This window comes from Drosophila hydei, unplaced genomic scaffold (genome assembly GCF_003285905.1).
Source record: "Drosophila hydei strain 15085-1641.00,03,60 unplaced genomic scaffold, DhydRS2 tig00000063-arrow-pilon, whole genome shotgun sequence".
NCBI lineage: Eukaryota > Metazoa > Arthropoda > Insecta > Diptera > Drosophilidae > Drosophila > Drosophila hydei.
In genome coordinates this window covers 2,643,256-2,670,269 of record NW_022045657.1, presented here as the reverse complement: position 1 = coordinate 2,670,269, position 27,014 = coordinate 2,643,256, and the positions used below count along the sequence as shown (strand labels likewise).

At 36.5% G+C, this 27,014-nt stretch overlaps 1 protein-coding gene across 14 annotated transcripts in view; it reads left to right on the top strand.

Moving 5' to 3' along the window:
* Positions 1–558: 558 nt before the first annotated feature.
* The window catches only part of LOC111604925 (TLD domain-containing protein 2), a 71,487-nt gene continuing 45,031 nt past the window's right edge, over positions 559–27,014 (top strand). For 4 of the 14 annotated variants that reach the window (XM_023323188.2, XM_023323190.2, XM_023323187.2 and 1 more), the window contains exons 1-2: positions 19,723–19,943; positions 20,545–20,865. Coding sequence is in view for 6 of the 14 variants with exons in the window: in XM_023323189.2 (XP_023178957.2) it covers positions 681–997 (317 nt within the window). In the remaining 8 variants the exon portion in view is untranslated. Of the gene's footprint in view, positions 998–19,720; positions 19,944–20,544; positions 20,866–27,014 lie in introns of those variants that run through there. The other 10 variants (XM_023323175.2, XM_023323174.2, XM_023323173.2 and 7 more) reach the window with 5 other exon arrangements.

The following is a 27,014-nucleotide window of genomic DNA, read 5'->3' as shown; positions in this document are numbered from 1 at the left end:
TCTGCTTACGAAATAATTATAGTAACAATTAATTAATAAATCCATAGACAAGTGCATGCTGCTTGAGAACGCTTGATAAATAATTTAAGACAGCATTTTTTCATTTTCGTATTTGTTTATCATAAGAATTTTTACTCTTCTAACTAACTCTTATACTTACTACTTAGCTATAGCTGTCCACATCTGTGCAGAACTCTACTTCAATTTCCATAAACTCTTATACGCATATACTCTTACACTCCACACACACACAAACAAAAAGCACTCTTCAAAAAAGAAAAATCTGAAACTGAAACTAAAACAGATCTAAAACTATTTTCTTGTGATCTTTCCACATATATCTCGATTCGAAATAAGTTTTCTTTCTACTCTTCTTTTATTTCGACTAATTTTCTTTGGTCTATGCCTAATTCCCTCGTTTAGCAAACTTTCACACAACATTTTTTGGCTCTATGTGCAATTATAATAAATAAATTCACCACCTAAAAAAAAAAAAACAACAGCAAAAAGTTTCGCTCGTTTTCTTCATCTAAAAAAAAAAAACAAAAAAATTAAAAAAAAAAAACTTAAAAACAGAGAAAACTTTCCATAATTGGAACTAATTATTTTATGCTTCTAATTATTTTATGCAAATTTCTGTTCAATAAAACCAAAACAAATTGCAATAACAAAAACGCAAAATGTCACGCGAAAACTCACCGCGTCACGGCTCGATCCGGCGCCATTTCAACAACAGAGATTCACCAGGGGGTTCGCCGGGCTCGCCACATCCAACGACCCAGCCGCATTATCATCACCAGCAGCAGCAGCAGCATCAGCCATCAATCATGGAGCATGCCGGCAGCGCCCCCATATCGACATCCGCTTCGAATATCGTAACGGTATTGGAGGATGGCGAGCACACGATGTTGCCGCCGCTGAGTGGCTCCGGTCCGAGTCGCCAGCGTTCGCTGAGGGATCGGCTCAAAGACGGCATCACCGGCAGCTTCTCCTGGCAGTAAGTTCAGTTACCAAATCTTTATTTTTCTCCAACGCTTTTCCAAACAACAATTTTTTCGACGTTTCCTTTAGTTTCTTAATTTGTTTCAACTTGAAATTTTTGCATTTTTTCCGGTAGAAGAATCTCATTTTTGCGTTTTTGAATTGAAACGTATCTGAGAGTTTTTTCTTATAGTTTATTTGTTTGTTTTCTGTAATTTTTGTAAAATTTAATCACATATATAAAATTGATTCTGCAGCAGCACGTAGCATTTGAACTCTTATACAAAAGTCTTATACCACACAATTTTGAGCTCCCAACATGTTTCGTAGTTGAGCTGCAGCCCAAGGTCCACCTTGATGCTAACTCTAATCCAATTGTAAATTATGCACCTACCTAAACTGCACAGCACTTCAAATATTTCAAATCTTTAGGAATTAAATGAGAAATAAAAGCTATAAGAAAACATAATATTAAACCAAATGCAATTTTCAAGTGGTAAGTTAACAACTATTAACGGTAAATTGAAAATGTATTTTATAAATGAACTTTTATCAGAGTTAAGTGGGTATCTCAAGCTAAGAGTTAGTTTAAGTGATTACATTTAATGATATTTCGCATATATTATTTTATACATCAAAATTATTTACTTTTTCCCTCTCATGGAAGCAGAATTTGGGAAATTGAGAGGGAAATCGAAAGCAGATAATCTTTTCTTTTTGTTTCTTTTTTTAAATTAATAATGAATTTTAAAGACTTCTAGATTTTATTAGTATAACTAAGATTTTTTATGGTTCTCTCTGGAATTTTCTACATTTTCAATAATCTCAAAGTGTTGAATCTTTTAACTGAAGTCGAAGCGCCCTTTAAACTAATCCAATATAGCAAATAATATTTATTTTATAATAATAAAGCTTTATTTATATATATGTAACAATACTAAGCTCTATTGAGCTTATTAAAAAATATATATATTACGTACGATTTGCTTGCTAAAACGAGACTAGGAACACCAAACCATCGCGAAATACTCAATAAACCAAATGCCAGACGAACGAATGAATCAACTGGGCATAAATCAATTTCAGTTGACATTTTAATTTTTTATATCCTGCGGCTCACATAACATCAGATATGTTTGTATATATATATATACTATGTCTATGCTCGATTAGGTCCGCTGGCTTCTTCATGAAGCATGTCAATATTTATTGGTATTAATGTTGGCCGCCTTCTCCACTTGACGTATACGTGACATTTCGCTGTGCTTAAATTTTCCATTCGTGTTTGAGTTTGTGACTTAAACTAGTTCCTTTTGTTAAGGAACTTATCTAGATACCCTGTAAGTGTCGCCGCCTGTGTTGTTCGTCGTCAGTTCGCACTGAATTTGGCAATTGGGAAGCTGCTGTTGTTGCGAAACCCGTTTTCATCGATTGCCAATGCATCGCAAGAACAACAATCTGCAGCTGCATCTTCGAGTTGGCTGCTTCCTGGCTGAAACCGGGTAATTTATAACCTTGAATCCCTTTAAGTTGGCCTTGAATGCCAAATAAATGCGTGCTCCTATACTCTTGCGTAGGGGTATTCAAATTATCATAGGCAACATGAGACGTCCATGGAAGAGACTCCCATTAACTATAGATAAATATAGATAAGTTCGGAAATATTAATATTTAATGTTAATATTTATATGAATACACTACTATTTAGAATATTTCAATGAGAATTAGTATGTACAAGCGTTAAATAATTTAAAATAAATTTGTTTCCCCTTACACCTTGATATATATAAGATACGACGTATTACATAACATAACATGTAACATAACATAACATATGACGTCACAAATAACATAACAAATGACATAACATAACATATGTTATAACGGATAACATTACATGTAACATAGCAGATAACATAAAATATCATAACATATAACATAACATAACATATATAACATCAGTGATCATAATATAGCATAACATAATATGTAACATAACAGATAACACTACATATAACATAACATAGCATAACTTATAACATAACATTAAACATAACATAATAAATAACATAACAGCCATATAACATATAGCATAACATATAATATACAAATTTGAAAACACTTTAATAGTGCCATAATGTGATTCTTCATGACTAAATTCTCTTAATTCAAGTCAATATTAAAATATGGTGACATGTTCTTCTTTATAGTTAGGTGACTTACATGTGAACCACATTTGTAAGTTTTCTATGCAGCAAACAAATAAAAGAGTATTATATATTATTAAGCAAAAGACTATCAAGTTTTCATATATTGTATGGAAATTGCATGTTAGGGTATTTGTACATCGAATATCTGTTTTGTTTCTTCTTCCTTGCATGCTTCCTTTTAGCATTTTTTCCTTAACTGACCGCTTGACTACCTTGGTCAAGCGCATCTTGAAAGCCGAAGCCTTTCAACTGGTTTGGTCACATTCTGTAATCGAATACGTAACATATATATATATATATATATATATATATATATATACATATATATATATATCTGGCGTGGCTACTGCTTGTCAGCTGCATCTGAAACCCTGCCCGCTGTTAGTCTCGCCTCAATCTGTGAACAGTAATTGTTTTTAAATAAACTTTTATTTGGATTATGTGCGCCTACACACAAATAATTATTTGAGCTGTCGAATTGTTAATTTGAAACGCGATGCGTTATAAACAAAGCCATAAAAACAAGTCAAGCCAATATCTGAAGGTAATACCCCGAAGGAAAGAAAAGCAAACATCAAGCGGGCCGAGGCGAGCCCTGCCCAAGAGCGGCGGGGAGGGGCAAATACAATATGATGTGTGAATAATTTTTATTGAGTTGATAATTTAAAGATGGCCATAAAGATGCCGAGCACGTCTTGAATACCATCTGTCCCGGGGCCATATTGATGAGATGCTAATGATATCTAGATGGATTGACAGATTGCTGTGTGGGCGTTTGCTAATCCTTTGCTCGCTAAGTGTGACTGCGAGTAGCTGTTGACCCTGAGACAATGCAAACAACGCACGCACACACACACACACGGAGAGACGCACAACAGGCTGCCTGCTGATCCGCCTCCACTATATCCCCTATATGATAAATAATAGCCAAGTCGTGTAAAGTCGATGTCTGTGTGTGTGAGTGTCCTTTACATGTTCGACTTTCACTAGCAGCTGTGATGAGCTCTGCTGCGTCTGGCGATGTCAGCAAAACAATGACAATAGCAACATGTAAAGCATATTCTGGTTCGGATACCCTCTGAATAGATTAGTTCAATTGACTGTATAGGTACAATGGTTGAGAAACTAGTTCAACAGTTCATGAACGATTCATACTGTTTAGTTGCTCAGCTGATAATCGATAACTGAACAGTTCCAATGAACAGCTCAAAAGAATATTTAAATCATGAACAGTCAAATTTGATTTATGAGCCAATATAATCGGAACTGCAGCGTTCACTGATCACTGCACAGGCAAACTAATTCATTTCGATAATTCGTTCAGTCCAACTCATCTTACACACTCAACACTCTTTAGCTGGAATCATCTTTCAGCTTGCTGCCAGTCAGAGGAACACATCATACCCATTCTCTCAATTTGCTTTGTTTGCGAGGTATAGCAAGTGCAGCTACACCGCTTACTGCTCCGCTTCTGGCATTGTTGTTTGTTTTTGGTATAATTTGTATCGATTGCGGTGCGCACCGTGGTGCCAGCTTATCGAATTTGGCGCAAGATTGATGAATTGATAATATTTTATATAATCATTTTGAATAAATTAAAAACTCTGAATAGATATTTTGAGATACGAAAATTGTTGAAATATATTTTTTAAAATTTTTATATATTTATACCTGCGGGACAGTCTGCAAGACAGACCAATCGCAAAGCTTAAGCAAGAAAGGCAACGAATGCAAATAAATACGTCAATCGCGATCAGTCGTTCGACCTGTAAAGACGTGAATTCGAACAGCCTTCGCTTAAGCTCTACTGCTGCAGAGTTCTAAAAATAGAACTTTGCGGTGCATTCTTCAACGCAACAGCAACAAAAACCGCACACGCAGCGTTTTCTTATCGCTTGCTTCCGCGTAACTCAATTGCTTTAATTGCAATTTACGAAATTTCGTCGCTTGGCGCGAGTGCGCCTGCACTCAAAAGCACAATCCGCGATGACATCTAATGTCAATAACCTCGCTACAGCTGTAAAGGTAAATGCAGAAATGCAAGCCCAGCTTAACGTTGTGATGGCAAATAGGCAAGCCTCCATCATGCCAATAAACTCAAAAATAGATATCGCCTCCGTGCAAGGCATCACTAACAACAAAAACACGAAACGTAAACAGCCAAATTCACCAAAAACCATCAAGAAAAGGCTCATCTTCGACGAACCAAGCACCAGCAATGCAGCATTAATATCAGAAAATCGATTTTCACTGCTCGTAGAAGAAGATGAAGACTACAGCGAATCACCTGTAGCTCCAGAAGCCCCAGTATTGACCGACCAGCAAACTACACCGAAACCTCGTCCGCCCCCCATATGGTGTCCAAACATCAAGTCTGTGGCCCTACTTCAACAGATAATAGATAAAGTAATTGATGCTAAATCATACGTAATTAAGCCAAAGAAGAATAACATAGGTGTATTAACCCAATGCAGTGAGGACTATCGCAGAGTTATAGACCACTTTACTAAGCTGGAATTGGAGTTCCACTGCTACCAGCTTAAGGAGGACAAACCATATAGAGTCGTGTTCAAAGGGCTTCACTCCAGCACTGATACAACACTAATTAAAAAGGAATTGGAAACCAAAGGCCACACAATTACAAATGTGCACAACCCACTGAGCCGTATGGACAAAACACCGCTAAATATATTTTTTGTTGACGTGGCTCAGGCCCCCAACAACAAAGAAATTTTGGACATTCGAGTTGTCTGCAGGCAACGCTGCACAGTGGAACTGCCAAGAAGATACAACGACCTGACACAATGCCATCGCTGTCAAGAATTTGGACACACACAACGCTACTGCCACAAAGCTCCCAGATGTGTGCGTTGCGCCGGGAAACACGCATCCAAAGACTGCACCCGCGAAAAGGACCAGGCACCAACTTGTGTGCACTGTGAGTTACAGCACCCAGCCAACTATAAGGGCTGCCAAGTATACAAGCGGTTGCGCAAATTGCAATCCCCAGCACAAAAAAGGAGTCCCACACAAACACCGTCTACGGGTCCGAGTACTGCTTCCGAAATTACAAGGCCCCGGAGCATTACCCAAGCCACGAGCTTTGCAACGCCTATTAGTGGTGTTTCTTACGCACAGGCCGCTAGAGGTGGACCGTCAAATAAGAATACCACAAGTGACACTTTGTTCACTGAAATGCTTCAGCAACAACAACGTCAGTTTGACGCAATTAATGCCGAGCTCAAAGCGATGCGAGAAGTACAATCCCAACAAGCAACCATGCTAAACAGTTTAATGGCCATCATAACCAAGCTTGCCTACAAATAATGGCTTTACGTGTGGGTATCTGGAACGCCAATGGCCTGAGAAACAAGACTCAGGAACTGGCTGCGTTTCTCTCACAAGAAAACATAGATATAATGTTAATAACAGAAACTCATGAGTGCCCCACTACACAAATTTTCGGATACGAACACTATCAGGCTCATGGTGAAGGAGCAAACTGCTTTGGTGGATCCTCAATCCTCATACGAGCAACAATACCGCATACACCTTTACTGCCAATTTGCAACGCAACAATGCAGGTCTCAGCCATCACCCTGCCTACGTCTATTGGAGCGATCGAAGTTGCGTCAATTTATCTTCCGCCAAACACTGGTCTGTGTGATCATCACATGGAACAGGTTCTAGGCCAAAGGTTGAATAAGACCCTCATCGGCGGCGACTGGAATGGATGGCACCCATTTTGGGGAAGCAATAGTGCGAATCGTCGCGGAGAAGTCATATTTGAGGCGATTCAAAACTTACAATTCAGCATATTGGCGACTGGAGCCCCCACCCGTTACCCAATTAATGGACACAGGCCCTCGGCAATCGACTTCGCTGTCTACAAAGGCATCTGTGACCGGCAATTGACCATTGAAGAATCCTTGGACCTATCCTCTGACCACCTGCCACTAATAGTCACAATCCACGCGCAGCCACAGCCCTTGCCCATTAGGAAACAACTACTGCCAGCAGGATCAGATTTAGGAGTCTTTAGGCGCGAGCTCCATTACTCTTTGCACATAGAAATGGAACTTAACACTCCTGAAGACGTGGACTACGCAGCAAACAAACTGCAGGAAGAAATAGTCAAAGCTGCGCACCAAGCCGCCCCACCATCTTGCCAAACAAGACAACAGTCTCCGTACAACATCCCCCTCACCTTGGAGGCCCAACACCTACTAATACACAAAAGATGGGCCAGGAGACGCTGGTTAAGATTACGCACGCCTGATGCCAAATCCATGTACAACGAAGCCACGAGGCATCTTAAAGCTGCTCTCGCCCTGCTTCAAAAGAGGTGTATCAGCGATGCGCTGGTACGAGCTGAATCGCCCACTGACGCAGAGTTTCAATTATGGAAATTTACAAGAAAGCTCAAACGGCAGCCAATACGACGTCATCCCATTCGGAGCATTTCTGGTTCCTGGCACATTGGAGACGAAGCTCAAGCTGAGGCTTTTGCAAACCACCTTCAAGACCAATTCACGCCGGTGATTACCGCAGAGGCCTCAGAAATCGAAGCAACAGAAGACATCGTTCTCTCGCCCCTCCCAGCTGAAGACCAGATAACTGGATGTACAAAAGAAGAGGTTCTTGAACACATCAGAAGAGTGAAGGCAAAAAAATCCCCTGGATATGATCTAATAAACGGCAGAGTCCTTAGAGCACTGCCTGACTCCACCATAGACTACATAACTATGGTGTACAACGCCATGCTCCGCATCCGGCACTTTCCAGCCTGCTGGAAGCGCGCCGTGATTGTGATGATTCCTAAGCCTGGCAAACCCGTGGGAGAAATTGAGTCGTACAGACCAATTAGCCTGTTGCCAGTACTCTCCAAAATATTCGAAAGAATATTTCTGGAACGAGTACTGACACATCTGGGACGCCAGGAGGCCATTCCAAACCATCAGTTTGGCTTCAGGAGACAGCATGGAACACCGGAACAGGTTCACAGAGTTGTGCACCATATCCTTGGAGCCTTTGAAGAAAAGATGTACTGCTCTGCCGTCTTTTTAGACATCAAACAGGCGTTTGATCGAGTTTGGCACCTGGGACTGCTGCAGAAAGTGAGGACCACCCTTCCAGCCCCATTTTTCGCGTTGCTATCCTCATACCTTATTGGAAGAACCTTCCAAGTGTCAAGGGGGCAAACAGTATCCTTGACTAGACCAATTATGGCTGGAGTACCACAGGGTAGTGTTCTAGGCCCAACACTTTATACTTTATTCACAGGAGATATGCCAACTCCCGAGCCAAATATAGGAAGTACAGATGCAGTACTCATAGCGACCTATGCAGATGACACCGCCATCTTATCACGTCACGTATCTGCGCAAGAAGCTTCAGACTCACTACAAAAATATCTGGACTCTTTCGGACGCTGGGCAAAACGGTGGTGTATCACCATTAATGCACAAAAGTCTGTACATACTACCTTCGCCACTAGAAGAGGAGATTGCCCAAGCGTTGCATTGGGGCCCACTATTCCCAAAGCCTCAAAAGTAAAGTACCTTGGTATCACTCTTGACAGAAGGCTGACTTTTAAAGCGCACATAAGTCAAGTAACCTCAAAATGCAAAAGCAAGCTAAAAACCCTCGACTGGATGCTGAGAGCTTCAAGCAAGTTGTCTTACAGCAGCAAGGCCGCCATCTACAAGGCAATAGTTGTCCCAACCTTCGTATATGGTATCTCTCTATGGGGCTCCTCGGCGAAGACTACAAGGAACAAAATTCAGACCCTGCAGAATAAAGCACTACGCAGATGGACTGGAGCCAGCTGGTTTGTAAGAAACTCAGTCTTACATAGGGATTTAGCAATTCCCACAGTTGCTGAACTCATTGGGCGACACAGTTCAAGATACGCGGACAGACTTGCAGCGCATCCTAACCATCTCGCAAGCAACCTGGCTATAAACAACAATAGGCGAAGACTGAAGAGATTGCATCCTCTAGACAATATTAGAACTAATTAAGATAGTAGCTACAAGTGCAGAATAATTGGCATATCTGCCCTCCCATTAGTTAAGGTTTAGAGCTAAATGCGCTATAGAGTCTAAGACAATAAGCTGCAACAAAATAAAGAAATAAAAACGAAAAAAAAAAAAAAAAAAAAAAAAAAAAAAAAAATAAATACGTTGATGCTCTCATCGTCACTTAAGCCGCAATATTCTCCCATTATTTTTATTTCCTTTTCTAATTTCCCTTTGTTTTCGTAACAGGAATAGTGAAATATTTGATTACATTGGGCGAGCTATCACTTCCTTTTCAGAGATCGCCACGTTGTCGTCACTCCTTTACTCACTGTGCCAGGTTAGTGTCAGCGCTAGAGTGGGCGTGGCTGTTGTCAGTGTTGTGGTCACTGCTGTTGCCAGTTGCCAATTGCCATTTGCAATTTGCCCGTGTTGCGGTCAGCGCCACAATGCGAGTATAAAATGCAACACAAATTGTGATTAGTGTTTTATGCTCTTGTCAGATGGCGGATGGGCTAAACGATTTTGAATGAAAGCTTTGTGTAATCACAGTGTAAGTGCAGCTTAAGCGAAATGTTCGCTTGGCCGAACTCTGTATGAATTTATTGCAGCAATTAAATAATATATAGCGCATGCAAATGCATTTACAATTAAGTTAATTTAAACTTTATGACAAGAACAGCTGCTTTGTTTCATTTGATTTCCGTTAATGAACCAAGGAAGCTTGCAATTTATCTAAACTCTGTGATGAGATCATGCACTGCATTTAAATTCGTGAAATTCTTTCTCAAACTTTGTGGCATATTAGCTGAGAGCTCTTGTTGTCCGCCTGTCTGCCTGTCAGTCGGTTTGTGATTTCATTCTATAAATCAAGCGGTTCTATGGTTGACTAATGCCAACTGTTTGCTATAGCCATAATTCCCGGCCTAACGTGCCGCTCGTGGCATTTTAATCACACTCAGAAGCGTTAATCAGCGTAGCCAAACAATCCATATGATTGTGTTTAATGTTCACTTATGGTGTCCTACCTCACAGCTGTTCAATTATGACTGCCATTTTACTTTTAACTGGCAGTTAATATTTAGCATGCAGTCAGCTTGGCGCACATGTCAGCGACATTTCGCTGAACAAACTAAATATTATTTGGCTTTATTAAATGCGGCGTAATTTATTCGTTATCTAAGCACAAAAGATTTCATAGCTGAATGTATGTATATATACTATATACATATATTATTTATAGATATATATATATCTATACATATATTGCTTGTGGCCAATGTGGCAACAAAATGCACCTAGCCAAGTTGCCGAAACTAATGCTGAAAATTACTCGACTAAAAATTCATTTAAAATGTTCATGCTCATTTCATGTTAAAGAAGGCCACAAATTCACACAAAACATAAACTCTCTCCTTCCCTCCCTCTCTATCTCTCTCTCTCTCTCTATCTCTCTATCTCTCTCTCTCTCTTCTCTCTCTCTCTCTTCCTCTCTCTATCTAATTTCCTTGATATAAAACGTAATTATTTTTATATCCCCAAATCGAAGTAAATTGCTTAACCAATTCTAGTTCAATTTTGTACAATTCTTTATGGCTCGCCCATTTCTGCCTTTGTTATTTAACGTCATTTTACAAATGGTCTTTTGCTTAGTTTATCGATATATTGAGGCTCATAGACAATATTTTACTGAAGTCAAATTTATTTTATGTAATTTACTCTCTCTCGCTTTCTCTCTCTCTTTCTCTCTTTTATGTAACAAACTTTATATCTAAACAATCGATAGGTTTTGAATATCGACTTACATAAATATCGATATTTCCTTAAATTGGATTAAAATATCAAAAGCAATTGCATTTCAAATTTCTTAGTCTATCTCTCTCTATCTATATCTCTCTCTCTCATTTCCTCACTCTCTCTAGCTGTTTCTCTCTTTCACTTTCACTGTCTCTCTCTCTCCCTGCCTCATTCTATCTCCCTCTCTCTCTCTATGTATTTATAAATAGTCGATAAATGTAGTCTCTAGTCTAGCTTGATTTGTAAGCCCGACATGAATTTACAAAATATAAATAGCTCAAACAATTGCTTTTATACTTGATTCATATCTCTCTCCCTCTCTCTCTTTGCTTTTCATTTGGACTTTCTCCCTAACCTCACTGAAAAAAAAAAACTAATCATAAATAATCGATTTGAATTAACATGCATAAATATCCCTATTTCCTTGAATTCGAACATTCAATGTCGAAAGCTCGGCATTCGTATATAAACAATATAGCTAAACAATCGGCTCTGCTAGTTATAACTAAGTAATTATCTATCATTATTGCTTATTGGAGCACGTCTAATAAATATGACCGTTAAATATGTATTAACTTGTATTTGTTGTTGTCCTTGCGCACAGATCTACAATCGCGAATCGCGAATCGATCAGCGATTTGTTTTACAAATTTTTTGTGTTTTACTTTCGACAAAAATAATGAAACTTTTTTTTTGAAACATGTTGAACAAGGATATGTCAAACACTCGTGGGACTGACAGCATGAGAAATCTATAAATATATTTATATATTTATATATAATGTTTATCAAGCTCAATTAACTCTGACACGATGACCTTCAGGTGCCCAAGCCTTTAAGGCGCTTCGACTAAAAGGTCAAGTTTTACAAAATGTTTTGTTTTTATTTTTTAAATTCCGATTTATGTCTCTAGTCGGCATTTGTTCAAAAGTTTCGCTTATCTAAATGAATTTCGAGTATAGTATTTTCAGCGCATTCTTATCAGAGAGCGGAGACTACCTGATATTTGTTCTGAATATTATTTGTGCACATCTTCAAGGCGTATTCAAATAATACCGCCGATAAGACGCAATGCCAGTGGACGAGACTAGAATACGAACAGAATACAACTAAGATTCACTCAGTGGTACTGCCTGACTAGCAGATACCCTGTTTAGAAGATACATTTGAATTTTATTTACATTTTTTTTTACATTTAAATTATATATATACTCTGAAGCATTTGATAACGACATTCATAAGTTTCTATACCATAGGAAAATCTTTTTTGGATAACTTCTTTTCTAGCTATCCGATCTTATTGAAATTCATATTGAAAATGTGTGTAGCTCAAGCTCAAGGTTTTATTATATGAAATTATCATTTTTATTTCAATATTTTGTGTAATAAGGAAAGCTATGAAAGCTCGACCATAAATTTAATCTACGTATTCACTACGAGTATCTATAAGTCAAATTAGGTGTCTGTAGCACTTATGATTCTCAAGATTAGCTATTAAATACAATTCAAACTATCGATTTTTATTTTTAAAATTTAGAAATATATATAAAATATGTTCACTTTCTTGATTTAGTATTATAATATACAAGATCAGTACGTTTAACAGATGGATATAACTAGAAATCCTGAATTTCCAAACACTTTAACAAAAAACGTATACCCAGCTGAATAAACTTTAAATGGGTATTAAAAATAACAATCTGGAACACACAAAAACCTACGCAAATAGTTGAAATCGAAAAAATTTCCGAATACTCTGGAAAAATATTATAAAATTTCCAGATAGCTCAGCTCAGCTCAGCAGCTCTGCTCAGTTGGCCTTATGTCAACAAACAAGTCAGCAAATAGCTAAATATTGAATGGCAAACGGCGCAACAAATAATACGATTAATATACCCTGTAAAAGCAATTTCGAGCGAGTTGTGTTAGCTCAAAGTAGAGTTGTTAAAGTCTTGCCGAAGCAACCTTCAGCGATGCCCATTAGGAGTTAGTGCGATTGTAGGGTATCTCTGAGTCGACTCCCTGCGTGTCGCTTAATGCTGATTGCCTGTTGTCGTCGAGCACCTATCAATAGGTCTCTTGTCCTTTGTTGTGCTGCGCTAGCTGTCATTAGTCACGTTTTCCCTAGTTTGGTTCTTGATGTTTCGTGATTTGCGGAAAAATTAGAAAATACATAATAGAGATATAATAAATTTTTATTAATGATATAATTAGTCAGAAGCCAGAGGAGAATGCCTGGCCCGAACTATTATCGAAATTATAATTTATCAACTGAGTTGTAAATCAATTTTACCTCGGGCATTATAATTGAGTGGCTTTCTACAACTTGTAGCCCATATATCTTTTAAGTCTTGTGATTCGATGATGGGGCCATTATGATTAATATATATAATTCGATTGCATCTAACCATCATTGACATTCCCCAGACAGTTGTCCAAATAAAGCTAAGAGCTAAGTAAATAAAAGCATACCAAAAGTAATTATAAAACTGACATTGACCTCAATAACTTTTCACCAGAACATGTTTGCTAACTGGAGGCTTAAGAAATAGATAAACAATCAATTTTTATTTTATTAATTTTATTTTTGGTAGAACAAAAGCCATTCAAACTGTAGGCAGAAAAAGGCGTGAACGATGTCTGAATGCTGAGTCAACATAGAGCATATATTCGTCTGACGAACAGACAGCTCCTCATACAAATCAAGAGTATCATGTTACAAAGATCAGAACGATGAACTGACTACACCTAGCCTATCTCTCTCTGAGTCTGTTTGTCTTATGAGTATGGCTATTTGCTTAATACATAATTTGCTTATAATACATTTTAAGTAGATATATATTCCAATCTAAAGTCGAAGCTGCAGGTTCTCGTAATGAATAAGCAGTTAGCATTTATATCCAATCTGCCTTCATTGCTCGAAATGCTAAAACATAAATAATAATATAAATAAATCATAATTTTGAGCTCTCTCTCCACACTCAAAAAGATCCAATAGCTAGAGCGATAGTCTGTAAGTATAAGGCTAAGTATCAGCAAGTCGGATACTGCCAACAGTTGCACTAGTTCGACATGTTATTTATTTGCGTGTGGAAAAATGTGAATATGAATATGAATATTTCAATTGAGTTTGTAATTTACAATATTTCTATATATATATTTAGCATTTCGAATATTTAAGAGCCTCAACTGTCAATAATGAGTCAATTTGCTGCTTTAAACGTGAACACACACCTTCCTCGACATACACTGTGCAGCTTGACAGCGAAACATTTGCCATGCGAATGCAATTTATATTCATGATTCAATCAGACGTAACACCCTTTACAGTGGGTTACTGGAGATGACGATGGCGCTGCCGAATACCCTCGTTACTGGGAAGTTTTGTGTGTTTGTTTTTGTGGGGCTATTTGGGCTGTCCATTTGTCAGTTTGCAGTTTGCCAGTCCAAATAGGGTTCGCAACAAGGTCCGAACAAGTCTAAATTGTTATGGATAAAACGACGAACAATGAAACAACTGAAAATCCAAGCAAACCAAATAGAGTTGATCTTATCGTAATGCGACTTTCAGATACCCTGGGGAAGTTGGCAAAACAAGGTATGCAATCATCTAAACGAAATAGATTGATTGACTTCTGTCTGTCTAATTGGCTATCTGAATAATTGACTGTTTGACAGACTTTCTAACTATGAAGCAGCCAAAATCTTAATAAGCTGATTGATGGTGTGAATCACAGAATGATTGATTGATAAACTAAAGATTGGTTGACTAACTGACTAGTCAGTCAGTTTCTGGTTGGAATTAACACTCTGATTGACTGATTGATTGACTAATTGGTTTGTCTATTATCTAACTGATTGACTCCTTGTCGATAGAATGATTAGCTGATTGATAAAGCAGTTTCGTAAAACTACGACTGAATGATAGACTTAAGACTGATTGATTGAATGACTCATTAACTAACTTTATGACTGGCTCGTAAATGAACTGATTGACAGACTGTTAGGCTAACTTATTGATTGAATCGATATCTCGAACCAAGTTGATTGACTGACCAAATAACACAATGATTGACTAAGTGGCGTTTTCTTATTGATTGACTGATTGACTAGGTCAATGACTGTTTCTCGGACTCGCTGATTGATGGACTGCTTCTCTGGCTGATTAACTAGCTCAGTGATTGATCGACTAGTTCTCTGCTTGATTGGCTTGCCCTCTAATTGAGTGGCGTTATAACTGACTAGCTGACACCCTGATTGATTGACTGACTGCCTTAATTTATATGTGTTTCCGCAGTGCAATCGTGATACCCATGCTAAACACTGTTATACAGGGTATTTGACAACGAAAATGCTTTGTATGGATTAACAGACAGGCAGACAGACAGGCAGCCAGTCAGCCAGCGGGTGTTGCTGGCGGCAGAGTCAGCATCAGCATCAGACTCAACGTCAACGTTGAGCTGCAAAAATGTTATGCATTTTTTCCTTATTCAAACGAAAATTGTGTTTTCCTGTCAAGCCGGTTTTTCTTTTTCATTATTGGACCACACCAACGATGTCGTCGTCGTCGTCGTCGTCGACGTCTTCGCTGCCAGCATAAAAGCAAAACCAAACAACTTGCAATCAACGCTGTGGTTGTTGTTGCTGTTGTTGCTTTGCTATTTTTAGTTTGTTGCAAAAATAAAATGAACAAAAAAAGTTGTCGAAACTTTGCCGAGAGTCTCGTGGCCCCTTCCGTTATGTGACAACAACGACAACAAAATAGTATTTATATATATTTTTATACACATAAAAATAAAGTTTTTGAGCTTTTGCATTTTAAACGCAGTTTAACTAAAGACAGCCAGCGTGGCCTTAAGCCAGGATCTATCCCTCTGAGAATCTCATCAGCTGAATGCCAAAATGAAAAACCCAACAAAAAATAGTTTATTTGACATTTTAATGAAACTGTTTTTTAACTAGTTTGTCAAAAGCGACAGAGCATCAAGAAACAAACTTTTAAATGCTTCAGACACCTGCCTTTTGGCTCAACTTTTGTACACATTTTAGATGGAACTTAAAACTACAAGCTGTATGTATATATATAGAGATAGAGAGAGAGAGAGAGAGAGAGAGTGTATGAGTGAGAGAATCAAAACACTTGCGCTCATTTGGTACACAAATATTACAAAATATAAATAAATATTTTAGGCGAAGCACACGAAGAAAAAGCGAAGTAGAAATATTGTGGAAACGCGAGTCGCCTGACTGCCCAATACTCGCTCATGTGTTACTTAGCCATGGTCACAGCGCAATCTGTTTGGTCTGGAATGCACAAGTTTCTGCTCTCGCCAGACATCAGCGAGAAGACCCTTTAGATACAGTGGATCCTCACTCCATCTCCATTTAAGCATCTGTCTGAACACCTCTATATTTCACACTGTGCACAGTCATTTGCAGCATCGCTCCTGCTACTTTTCTGGTGCCAGAGCAACTCGCCAGCTGCTTGAGAATTTCTATAGGGAGTACTTACTGAAGAAAAACTTATCTTAACTAGTTTCAGTAAAACTTACGTATTTTTCGATTTGCCCTTGCTATAGATCTTAAATCTTATTTCGCTGTAAAAGTCCGAGTTTTTGCTTTTGATTTACTACGCTCCTAAGTGACAGATATTTGTATATATATAGGGCTTAAATATAATAATAGCTTAAGCTCTAAACGTTATTGTGTTCGGCCTGTTCAGCTGTGATTTAAACTGTGGAATTAGCCACGCCTCCAACAGGCATTTGTTATCTGGCGCTGGTAAAAACGAACTTGCATACATACATACATGTATATATATAACATATGCATATACATATCCAAATTTCAAGTTATTTTTACCTCAGAGCCAATCTACTCTTTTACCCAATTTGTGAACGCGTCAAAATAAATATGTAAAGCGCATTGAAGGAGAACATTTTAGATATATAAATGCATATGGAAAGATTTACTTGAGTAGAATTTTGTGTTTATGTCAAAGAACCACAAAAAGTGTATTGAAAGCATTAAAACTTTTCTAAGTGTTAATTAAACTCAGTATTTGCTGGGGATCAATCAATAGAATTAAAATTTGCAAAGTTCTTAAGATTTTTATTGGCTGCTGTCGCAGCTGCTGCTAATTAGCGCTTAAATCAAACCGCAATTATGGCCTTGTCGTAAAGAAAGTAAATACGCACAGAGCTTAAGAGATACGAGGCATAAATTTGATATAGTGTAGACGGCAGCAAGTCTTACCTCAGTATTTATCTACAAATACAAAAGAACGGAGCAGTGAGCGAAGGAAACGTTTTATTAAAATGAATTCATAGCTTAAAAACAGCTAAAATTAGCTTACAAATAGCTGAAATTGAACTCAACTTATATTGATCGCAAATAAAATGTATTCTAAATATGTAGAAATATATTTATATTAAAATGTCACCTTATTCGCTAAAAACATGGCTTAAAAAGAGCTAGCTTGTTAAAAGCTATAACCTAAAAATTAGACTGAAATGAGCTGAATTAAAGCTAAAATAATAATAATAATTTCAAGTATATCAAGAAGTATACCAAAAGAAAGCTAAAAGTAGACTAAAAATAGTTAAAACTGAATTCAGCTAAAATATAGAGTTAAAAAATATTTAAAGATGTCTTTAGCTTAAGGCTAAACTTATGAAATGAATTTAAATTAAATAAAGAATTTGTAGTAAAGAAACCTGCATAAAATAACGAAAAATTAGGAAACTAAACTTAAGCATTTCTATAAATTTTAGAAAATATTATAGCCAAACAAAAATAGCTAAAGTTAGCAACAATTAAATAAGTTCCAGCCAAAAATATATTTTAAAAAGCTGAAAATAGCTCAAGCCAAATGTATATAAGGAAATGTTTAGCCAGAAAATGCTGAGATTGAAAAAAGTAAATATAAAAGTTTTAAAATAAAAAAAAATGGAATTCAGATTGAAGTGGAATACAACTAAGCTAAAGCTTAGCTATAGAAAACCAACAAATATAAAATATATAAACAACAAAAAACAATTAAATAAATAATATAAAAATGCGACAGCCTAAATGCATTAATGGATATACAGAAATCGAGTTTCTAAGCCAAACCCGATTTGAACCCAGTACAAATTAAAAAGAAGAAACTTTAACAAGATTTTTGATTTATGTTTTGCAGTTAATTTTAAATAATATACTTAAACATTTCATAATAACTCAAACAATTGCTTTATAACTCTGAAGGTTTTCAAGTCACAAAACAAATATTCGAGAATGCCTGACGGAATGATGTTGCAGGTTTGGCCCGGTTGGCAGAGGAAGAGAAAGAAATCGAAATAATTGCAAGTATTTTGCATTAAAATTGCATAATGCGCAATTAAAGTCGAGTCATCGTTTTTAACTGCTTCAGAAAGAAATTCTTAATCGAAGGCTGAAGGTTGAACGAGTGCCAATTATATGTATATATATATATAATATATATACATATATATTGACAATAATTATATTAGATAATCGGCTGTTTAGAGGACATTTTCCAGTCGAAGTAAACGCCTTGAAAGGGGGCGGGGCCGTCTCACTTTCACCGCCCAGCAATGACCCATATTGACTGCTAAGGCCGGAAATGCTTAGCTACGTGTGTGCAACACACATTTGAGCTGGCTGCCCGTGCGTATGAGTAATTTGAATGAAATTACAAAGTCAGCGCGTCGCAGCGCGTAGCCTCCACAAAAACAAAAGCCTAACACGCAAAGTAAATAAGCATTGGCAAACTTACAAATACAGTAGCTAGTTGTAGCATTCATATATATGTATATATATATATATATTTATATTGGTCTGTTCCGATTTGAAACTAGTTTCGCTGCACATGTGCACATTAGAAGCAACATCGAGTAAAAAATGAAAAACAATTTAAAAAACCCGCTAAAAAAAACTTTGTCAGCAACATAGCTGAATGTCAGCGTCATGGCTCGGCAACATTTGTTGCCGCAACATTTGGATATGCTTACTCAAATGGAATGCAAGGCATAGCTTGCAATTGACAATAATAATTTATCTGCACCATCAAATAAAATTTAGCTAACATTAAGTTGAAATGCAATATATACATATGTTTGCTTAATTACATATAAACAACTGCAAAATGTATAATCAATGTGTAAGCTGGGCTCGAATCAGCAAACAAAAACAAGTTTACTGAAGCACATGGCGATGCGCCCAGAGAGCGTCAAAGACAGCGAGAGCGTGAGAAAAGAGATAGAGAAAGAGAGAGAAAGAGTGTGCGAGAGTAGAAGATAGAGCGCAAAACATGAGCGCACCGACCGCTGCCCTACAAACAAGCACACTGCGCAGAGTGAGTCACCTACCGTAATTCAATATGCCCCATATAAGGAAATGCCAATGATCTATAACAAATAAAATATATCAGACCGTTTGTTATTGTTCCAATTAGCTAACTTATATTAATACAAGTGTTCATTAGCTGTTTGCGATGTTTTACTTTTTTAACAAGAGCTATCAATACACTTGTGTTCCACTGTGCAGCGACAATAAATAGCATAATTTACACAAGAGCGTCGACGGCGACAGTAACGCCAGCCGCTACGTCAACGTTGACGTCGACGTCGGCGTCAACAAAGATCGTATTCGTGTTCGTTGGCGTTCGGATATTTTGTTGCTGTTTGTTTTTTTTTCCTGAGGTTTGTCGCTGCTGCTTTCTGAGACACATGCACGTTCGCTTCACGGTAGAAATTTTCGATCAGTTTAAGTTTTTCATTTGCAACGAACGCAAGCAAATCGCTCCGAGGCGCGCGCCAAAAAAAAAACGAAACAGAAAAGTGTCAGCAAACTCTTAATTTGTAGAGACCAATAAAGCGAAAAACGCGCGCGCGCGATTTTAGAAATACAAAAGCAAACAACAAAAAGAAGAAGAGGTAAAAACACACGCACAACAAACCACAAAACTGTAAAGCGGGGCTACGTGCTAAATTAAATAAAACTTAAAAAGATAAAATTAAATACGGGTTTAAATGTGCAGCGACACCGACATATATTGCAAATTGTTTAAAACAATACAAAAAGTTAAATACCCCCATCACACATTCCCATGTTTTATTAAATTGTTTAATTAGCTGCTTGCCTGCCAGCGAGTGTGAGTGTGCGTGTATGTGTGTTTATGTATGTGAGTGCCAAAGAGAGTGTGGCTTTTTAACAACAGTAATAATGTTGCAGTTGTTGCTGTTGCTGGTGTAGTTGTTGTTGTAATTGTCTGATATTTTGTCTGTGCTCATTTTGTGGTTAGTGTTTCGTTTGATTGGAAATGATCGCTGATGAAAAATCTAAATGCAGCTCGCCTCCATTTTAGCTTGCATTTGCCGTTATATCAAATAAGCATAAAGAAGAAAAGAAAAAAAATTAACAGCGTTTCCAATCTACAATAATTATTTTGAAATAATAATGGGTTTGTTTGTGTGTGTTTTTTGATTTTAATAAAAAAACTTAAAATTATTGTTTGTTAATAATTGAATTTTGCAGAGTGTTCAACCTAAACGGTCTTTCGCATGGTGCCCAAAGAGCAGCAAGAAACGCAGTAACACAAAACTAAAATAAAAATTTTATTATATTAGACGCGTGCGTGTTTGTGCATACATTATAATCGTTTTTTAATGTTTTAACGCGAGTGGCATACAAAAGTGAAATGAATACCAGTTAGAAATGTGACTAAAACCACTTAACGAATTTATCCACATAAAAAGAAGAGAAAGAATAAGCAAAGGAAAACGCAAAGGAATCATACGAAAAGGAATCAAACTAAAGCTCAAGGCGAACAGCAACAGCGATCGAGCTAAAAAGCAGGTGTGTGTCCAAGTGTGTGTGTGTGCGAGTGATGTAAGAAATATAAAAAAGAGCGCAAAAATAGGAAGCGAAATTGATTACACTGTGCAATCTGTGCATAGAAATGGGCAAAGAAAAGCCGCTGCCAAGTCAAGAGGCAGGTTTGCATTGCCTGCCGCATACCCTCCCTCTCTCTTAATCTCTTCTTCTCTTACACACACTCTCTCTCTCATTTAATATTTTGCACTCTCGCTGTGTTAGGCGCAGCTTGTCTAAAATTCTGTTCATATTCGGATTTTTTGTGTCTCTCAACGGTTTTCCATATGTTCGTTGCCCTTTTAGACTGTCATGCTCTCTTTCTCTCTTTCTCTGTCTCCCTTTAACAAATACAAGTAAAAGTCTACAACTGGAATTGTTATTGTCCTCTCATTTTTGGCGTTTGCTGCGTTACATTCACTTTTATATGTATTCATATTAGGCATTGTGCTAATCCAAACTAACCAACAAAATTATTGCCATTATTCTCGGCTTTTGCCTGCAGGTCAAGGCATTTGTTGGAACGTGGTTGTATGTCTTCGCTGTTGTTTTTTTTTTTGTGAGCGTGTAACTTATTTTTTTTTTCTGTTGTTGCTTGTTATTTATTACAACTTGAGGCCAAAGCGCAGCGCAAAACAGCTGACCAAAAACATAAAAAAACCAAAGCAAACCAAACTTAGCCAAAAGCAGTTTATACGAGGGAAAAAATGAAGACCTACGCCTAATTTAAGGTCATCAGCACAATAAAATAAAACAACCCCAATAAAACAAAACAAAATAAAAAACAGAAAAAAAGTTCAGCACGTAAGTTTCACTGTCTTCTGCTCGTCGCTTCTGAATTTGTCTAAAGGCCCTGTGATGCCATTTTTGTAGAGACAACGGTATTTCAAAGAAATGAACTCACGCCTGTACACATAGGCAAGTGTAACTTTATACAGTAGCTTATACATGTGTATGTATATGTCTGCTTGCATATAAATAAGCATTTACTTTTCTTTGTATTAAATACCGTTGCTCTCTGACTTTGTTTTGCGGTCTTTGCTCATTGGTGTTGGGAAAAATCTGTTATGCTTCAGAGGGCTAAACGAAAATTGCAATTGGATTTCTAACCGTTGTTGGTTGTCTAGCATTTTTCGATTTTGTAGACTCGCTGGCGACTGATGCTGACTGTCTCCCTTTCATACACACACACTCTCTCTGTGGCCCTCTTTCTCTTTGCGTTGGCCGACTATATATAGATCGTTGCGCTTAAAGAACCGCTACGTTAATATTTTAATGCAGACTCAACCGATCAATTAGATAGCCTTATGGGTCTATAAATTATTTAAATATTCTTAGGAAAATTAATTTTAATTTTATTCTAATTAATATTGTACTCAAGGAAGTCGCTATCTAGCTGTCAATTCTTTGTTATTTGATAAGATTTGCTTTTAATATGTTTAATCATAAGACAAACACATAAGTATATAATAAATATATACATACTCACAGTTTCAACCCAATTTCCATTCACGGACTGTTGATATTTTTATCGGCCCGAACTCCAAAGTCTACCAATTCTAAGTAGACAGATAATAAAAAAGGAAAAATTAAAAAAAAAAAAAACAAAAAACTATTTATTTTTGTCTAGATAAATTTAATGCCAAGCTAGACAGGCGGAAGCATTTCACATTTACTTATATTAATTTTCTCTCAATAATAATAAATCGACGCACATATGCGGCATGTGGGCGTGGCCAGATATGCAAATTAATTATAAGCTCGCAAGCAACTGTAAATGAAAATTAAATGCGTTTCATAATTGCGAAATCCAACGCGGAAGAGGACAAAATAAAAGATGCGTCGCGACGCGTAGATACTTTTGCATCTTTTATATATATATATATATATATATTTTTTTTTTTTTATTTTTATTGATTTTGAGTGACAATCGAGACGCTTAAATTGTATTCCATGCTACGTATAAAGCTTGTTTTACATGAGGAAGCAACAGCTCCCAATATGGAATGGAAAGTCAACGTTATCTTCATCCCTCTGTCTGGCTGTCTTTGTTGTAGCTATAAAGTCTTGTTTTTAAAGCAGCCCAAAATGTATATATATATATATACATGTCTATAATAGCTCGCAGAAAAAAGGCTTGTCCTGCGCTCAGAGAAGAAAACAATTTTTACAGACATAATTAAATTGTTTTTAATGTTTTCTTTCATAGATATATATTTGTTCACTTCATTTATTTATACATTTTATTTTCTTAAATTTTTAATTCGGACAAAGAGGCTTATTGTAATGATTTTATTTTATTTTTATTCTTTTTGTATTATTTGTTTGCTTAAAATGGCGTGAAAAAAATGTCATAATTACACAAATAAATACACGAGTTCAGACAGATGCCAAAAATAAAGGAAAACAAATATCGATTGTGTCTCTGACAAAAGCACTTCATATGCTCCTCAAGTTGGCGAAGTATCTGACGGCTTTTGTATCTGCACAAAAAGCTCTTTAAATCTTGTATGTGTGTCTGCGAATTTGATTTATTGACAATGTCGATGATTTAATAAGCGCTCTCAAACGATAGAGGTGACAAACAGCTGTTAGTGCTAAATTATATAACTTATAGAACAGATTTATGTGGCCGAAGCCAATGCTGCAGTAAAAGCTCTCTTGCATAAAACCTTGAAAACGATACAGCAAACCTATATTTACTATAAATATTGCGTTAATATATCTAAAAATATTTAGTTTATTCCATATGAATTGGCTTTGCCTTAAATATTTGTCCAATAATCGAAATGCGCATTACAAAATCCGCAGCGAAATTACCAAATCGTGAATTTTGTCGAACTGCATATTATATATATATTATTTATATATAAATGTATATATATATATATATATATATATATATATATATATTATTTTTACGCGCCTCTATTAAAATTGTTATTTTTAAACATTTAACAGAAAATTAATGTTGCATAGAAATTGCTCTTGCGAAAGGAGAAAAAAACTAATTAAAATAAATCCTATAGCCGACTCGATGTGTTTTATAGGAAGTGTTTCCGATTTGCATATTAATTTTGAGTGCCTGAAGCAAACACTGTGGGCTACATAAGTGTTGAGCGTTCTATTTGGTTCCGTCTTGCGGTTGGCTTTTGTTGTTGTTGTTGTTACTGTTGCTGTTGTCACTTGTAAGCAAAATAGTTGATTGTTTTGCGGAACAGAAACCTGACGATTGATTGAGTTTGATTAGGCAAGCACACAGATACGACTACAAATCGAGCTACAGATACATAGGTTATGAAAGTAGCAAAATGTCCGAACTGGTTTGATTTTTTTTATTATTATGATTTTTGCAAACAAAAGGCATTTGCTTCCGCCTTAGTAAAGAGTTTTAGTATTATTCAGTTTTTTTTGTTGTATATTTTTAATGCTTACAAAATCGAAACGAAGTTGATTGAACGCTTGCAAATAACATTAATTATTATTGAGAATAATTTCAATTAGTTGCGAGTCACAGATACATATACAGATAACAGACATAGGCATAGATACAGATACGGATACATTGACTGCTACAAATAGTGACCCGATCAGCATTCTTGCGGCCTGCACAGGTTCACACACAAAATCGGCTCAAATGTCACGGTTACGGATTATGTCATTTTAACGCCACAACAAACAGTCGCAAACCATGCCCCTACCACTTTTCCTCCCCCTCCTCCTTGGTCTACCCTTTCAGCTGCTGTTACCGCTCGTCATCGTCGTCAGCTTTGCTGGCTGTCATGTGCTTTGAATTTGATTCTAAAGCGGATTTATTTTGCAGTTCTCTGTCTGCTGGTGCTATAATATATAATAACATTCATTAGACTTCTGAGTATATATATCGTATATCAATATGTTGTATAATAACAACAATTTGTAAACATGAACAAATACTCTAATTTATGAGCCTTAAATATCAATTGGATTTCATTTCATGTAACTCGAAGCTTAAATCATAAATTAGAATTTTAGTTGATAGAAAAGCATGAAGGAATATCGACAAGAAAATAATAGTAAATCATTTAAATTGCAATTTAAATACAATAATTATTAGAATAGAAAGTTGTCTTATGCCATAAATACCTTGAACTGCTTGCTGTCCACATGACTTACGTTTTCTTACCATAATCCAATAATAAATAACTAACTTGTTATATTACTACCGGGCATATGTTCAGCCATAAACCGCACCCCAACTCGCTAGGCCCAACCCGCGCACAGTTGTGGGAAACTATTTCGTTTTTAATTGAGCTGACATTCTAATTAAAACTGGCGATAAAGAGACTGTGAAAGTGAATTCCTTAACTTGAATGAGGAACAAAGTGGTTGCCTTACTTCACATACTTCAGATACTTCATATTTATCTGCTAGATACATTTGTACACAGTTCAATGACTCGAAGCGGGAAACTCTTGCAGTTGTGTCATTTGTTATGCTAAACATCTAGATCCATTTAATTGAAATTTGCTGAAGAATGCATTTTCAAAATGCCTTTAGAGTTTATTTCGAAGTATGTGTGAATATTTGGCAACTTGTGTCTCATATGGCAAAATTATGAATATAAGTCAAGTTATTAGCGAACTGTTTGTGCAACCGGTTTTCGCGTTACTTTGCCAAACGGGCGAGGGAGCATGCCCGCATTACCAGCTGCTTACGTAGATATAAAAATATATATATATAAATAAATATATATATTTATATTAAATATTTGAAGAGAGATTGGCGAGACAAGCAAATACAAGTACAAACTCCTAAATACATAAACATTTTCAGCATGATTCTTACAACAAAAATACCTTATTTAGTCATAAGATAAACCCAACAACTTAATGCTGCATTTTCAACGAAATAATGGATAAAGTATTTGTCATACAAATGACATAACTATAATTCTCAAGCTGTTCTAGTCATACTACACCATACATAAAATACCTTGGCAATAATTTTTGTTCTTTCTAATAATTCTACGGAATCTTAAACTAAACAAAACAGAAACGTATTAAAATATATAAATGAGAATTTATCTATATATATGCTAAGCTATCTGTTGCAAATTCACAGATAGATTTGTATCTCTTAAAAAAACTCTCAAAGGTATTCTCCGCTTGAAATTTAGTATTTTCTATTTGTATATATATTTATGTATTATGCATATATTCTGATAATATAACTCATATACAATTCTCAAGTTATTTCAACAACAAATGTATAGATGTCGAAATAGCTTATTAATCCTTTTACACCTTTTCCCTCTTCCGCCAGCTACTGCTAATTACTCTGAAATAAAAGCGAAATAAAAATATCTCAGACACAATATATGTTGGTGTTTATATGTTATTTTGTTTTCGGGGCACGCGATGTTTATACTAGCTGTCGCCTAGGCCCAGATACATTTGTATCTTTTAGTTGTGTGCGCTAGAAATGCTCTGTCGTATGTGTTGGCGATTGTGTTTATGATATGTTGTCATACGCTCTACTCGCCTTAACACTGTGGGGCATTTCTATACAATATTTGAAGTGTTTGCCTTATCGGTTTAGTTTATATTTATAAGATATTTACAGGGTATATGCTTGTCGGGCTTTCGAGCTCTATTACAAATTCTTTCTTTTGCGTTTCATTTCATTTGGCCGCAAAATGTGCGTCGCACGCTTTTGCCCCGCCGCCGCCGCCCACGCCTTAGACAGGTGTCTACGTATGTATCTTTGAGATACATTTGCTGTTTATATTAGATACATTTGCTATTTGTATTCTTTTGAGCATTCGCAAAAGCGAAAGTGCATTTGCAAACATTAGTATGTGTCGCTGCCATATACGAATATACATATATATATATATATATATATATAGCTGATTCTGGCATAGTCGACCCGTAGCTTTTAAAATACGCTTATGCGCTTATCAGTTAGTGGTTAACTTTGCATACCATATTATCGCCTAGCTGTCAATAAGGGTGTACTTCACCTGTTGGGTAAGAATTTTTGGTAATACCCATTGGTTACGTTTAGTTAGAATTTGGTTTTATTTGTTGATGTTCGAAAGTCTTATTTGTGTTCTCAAGTTTCCCACTCGGTTGTTTTTTATCGCTGTTTAT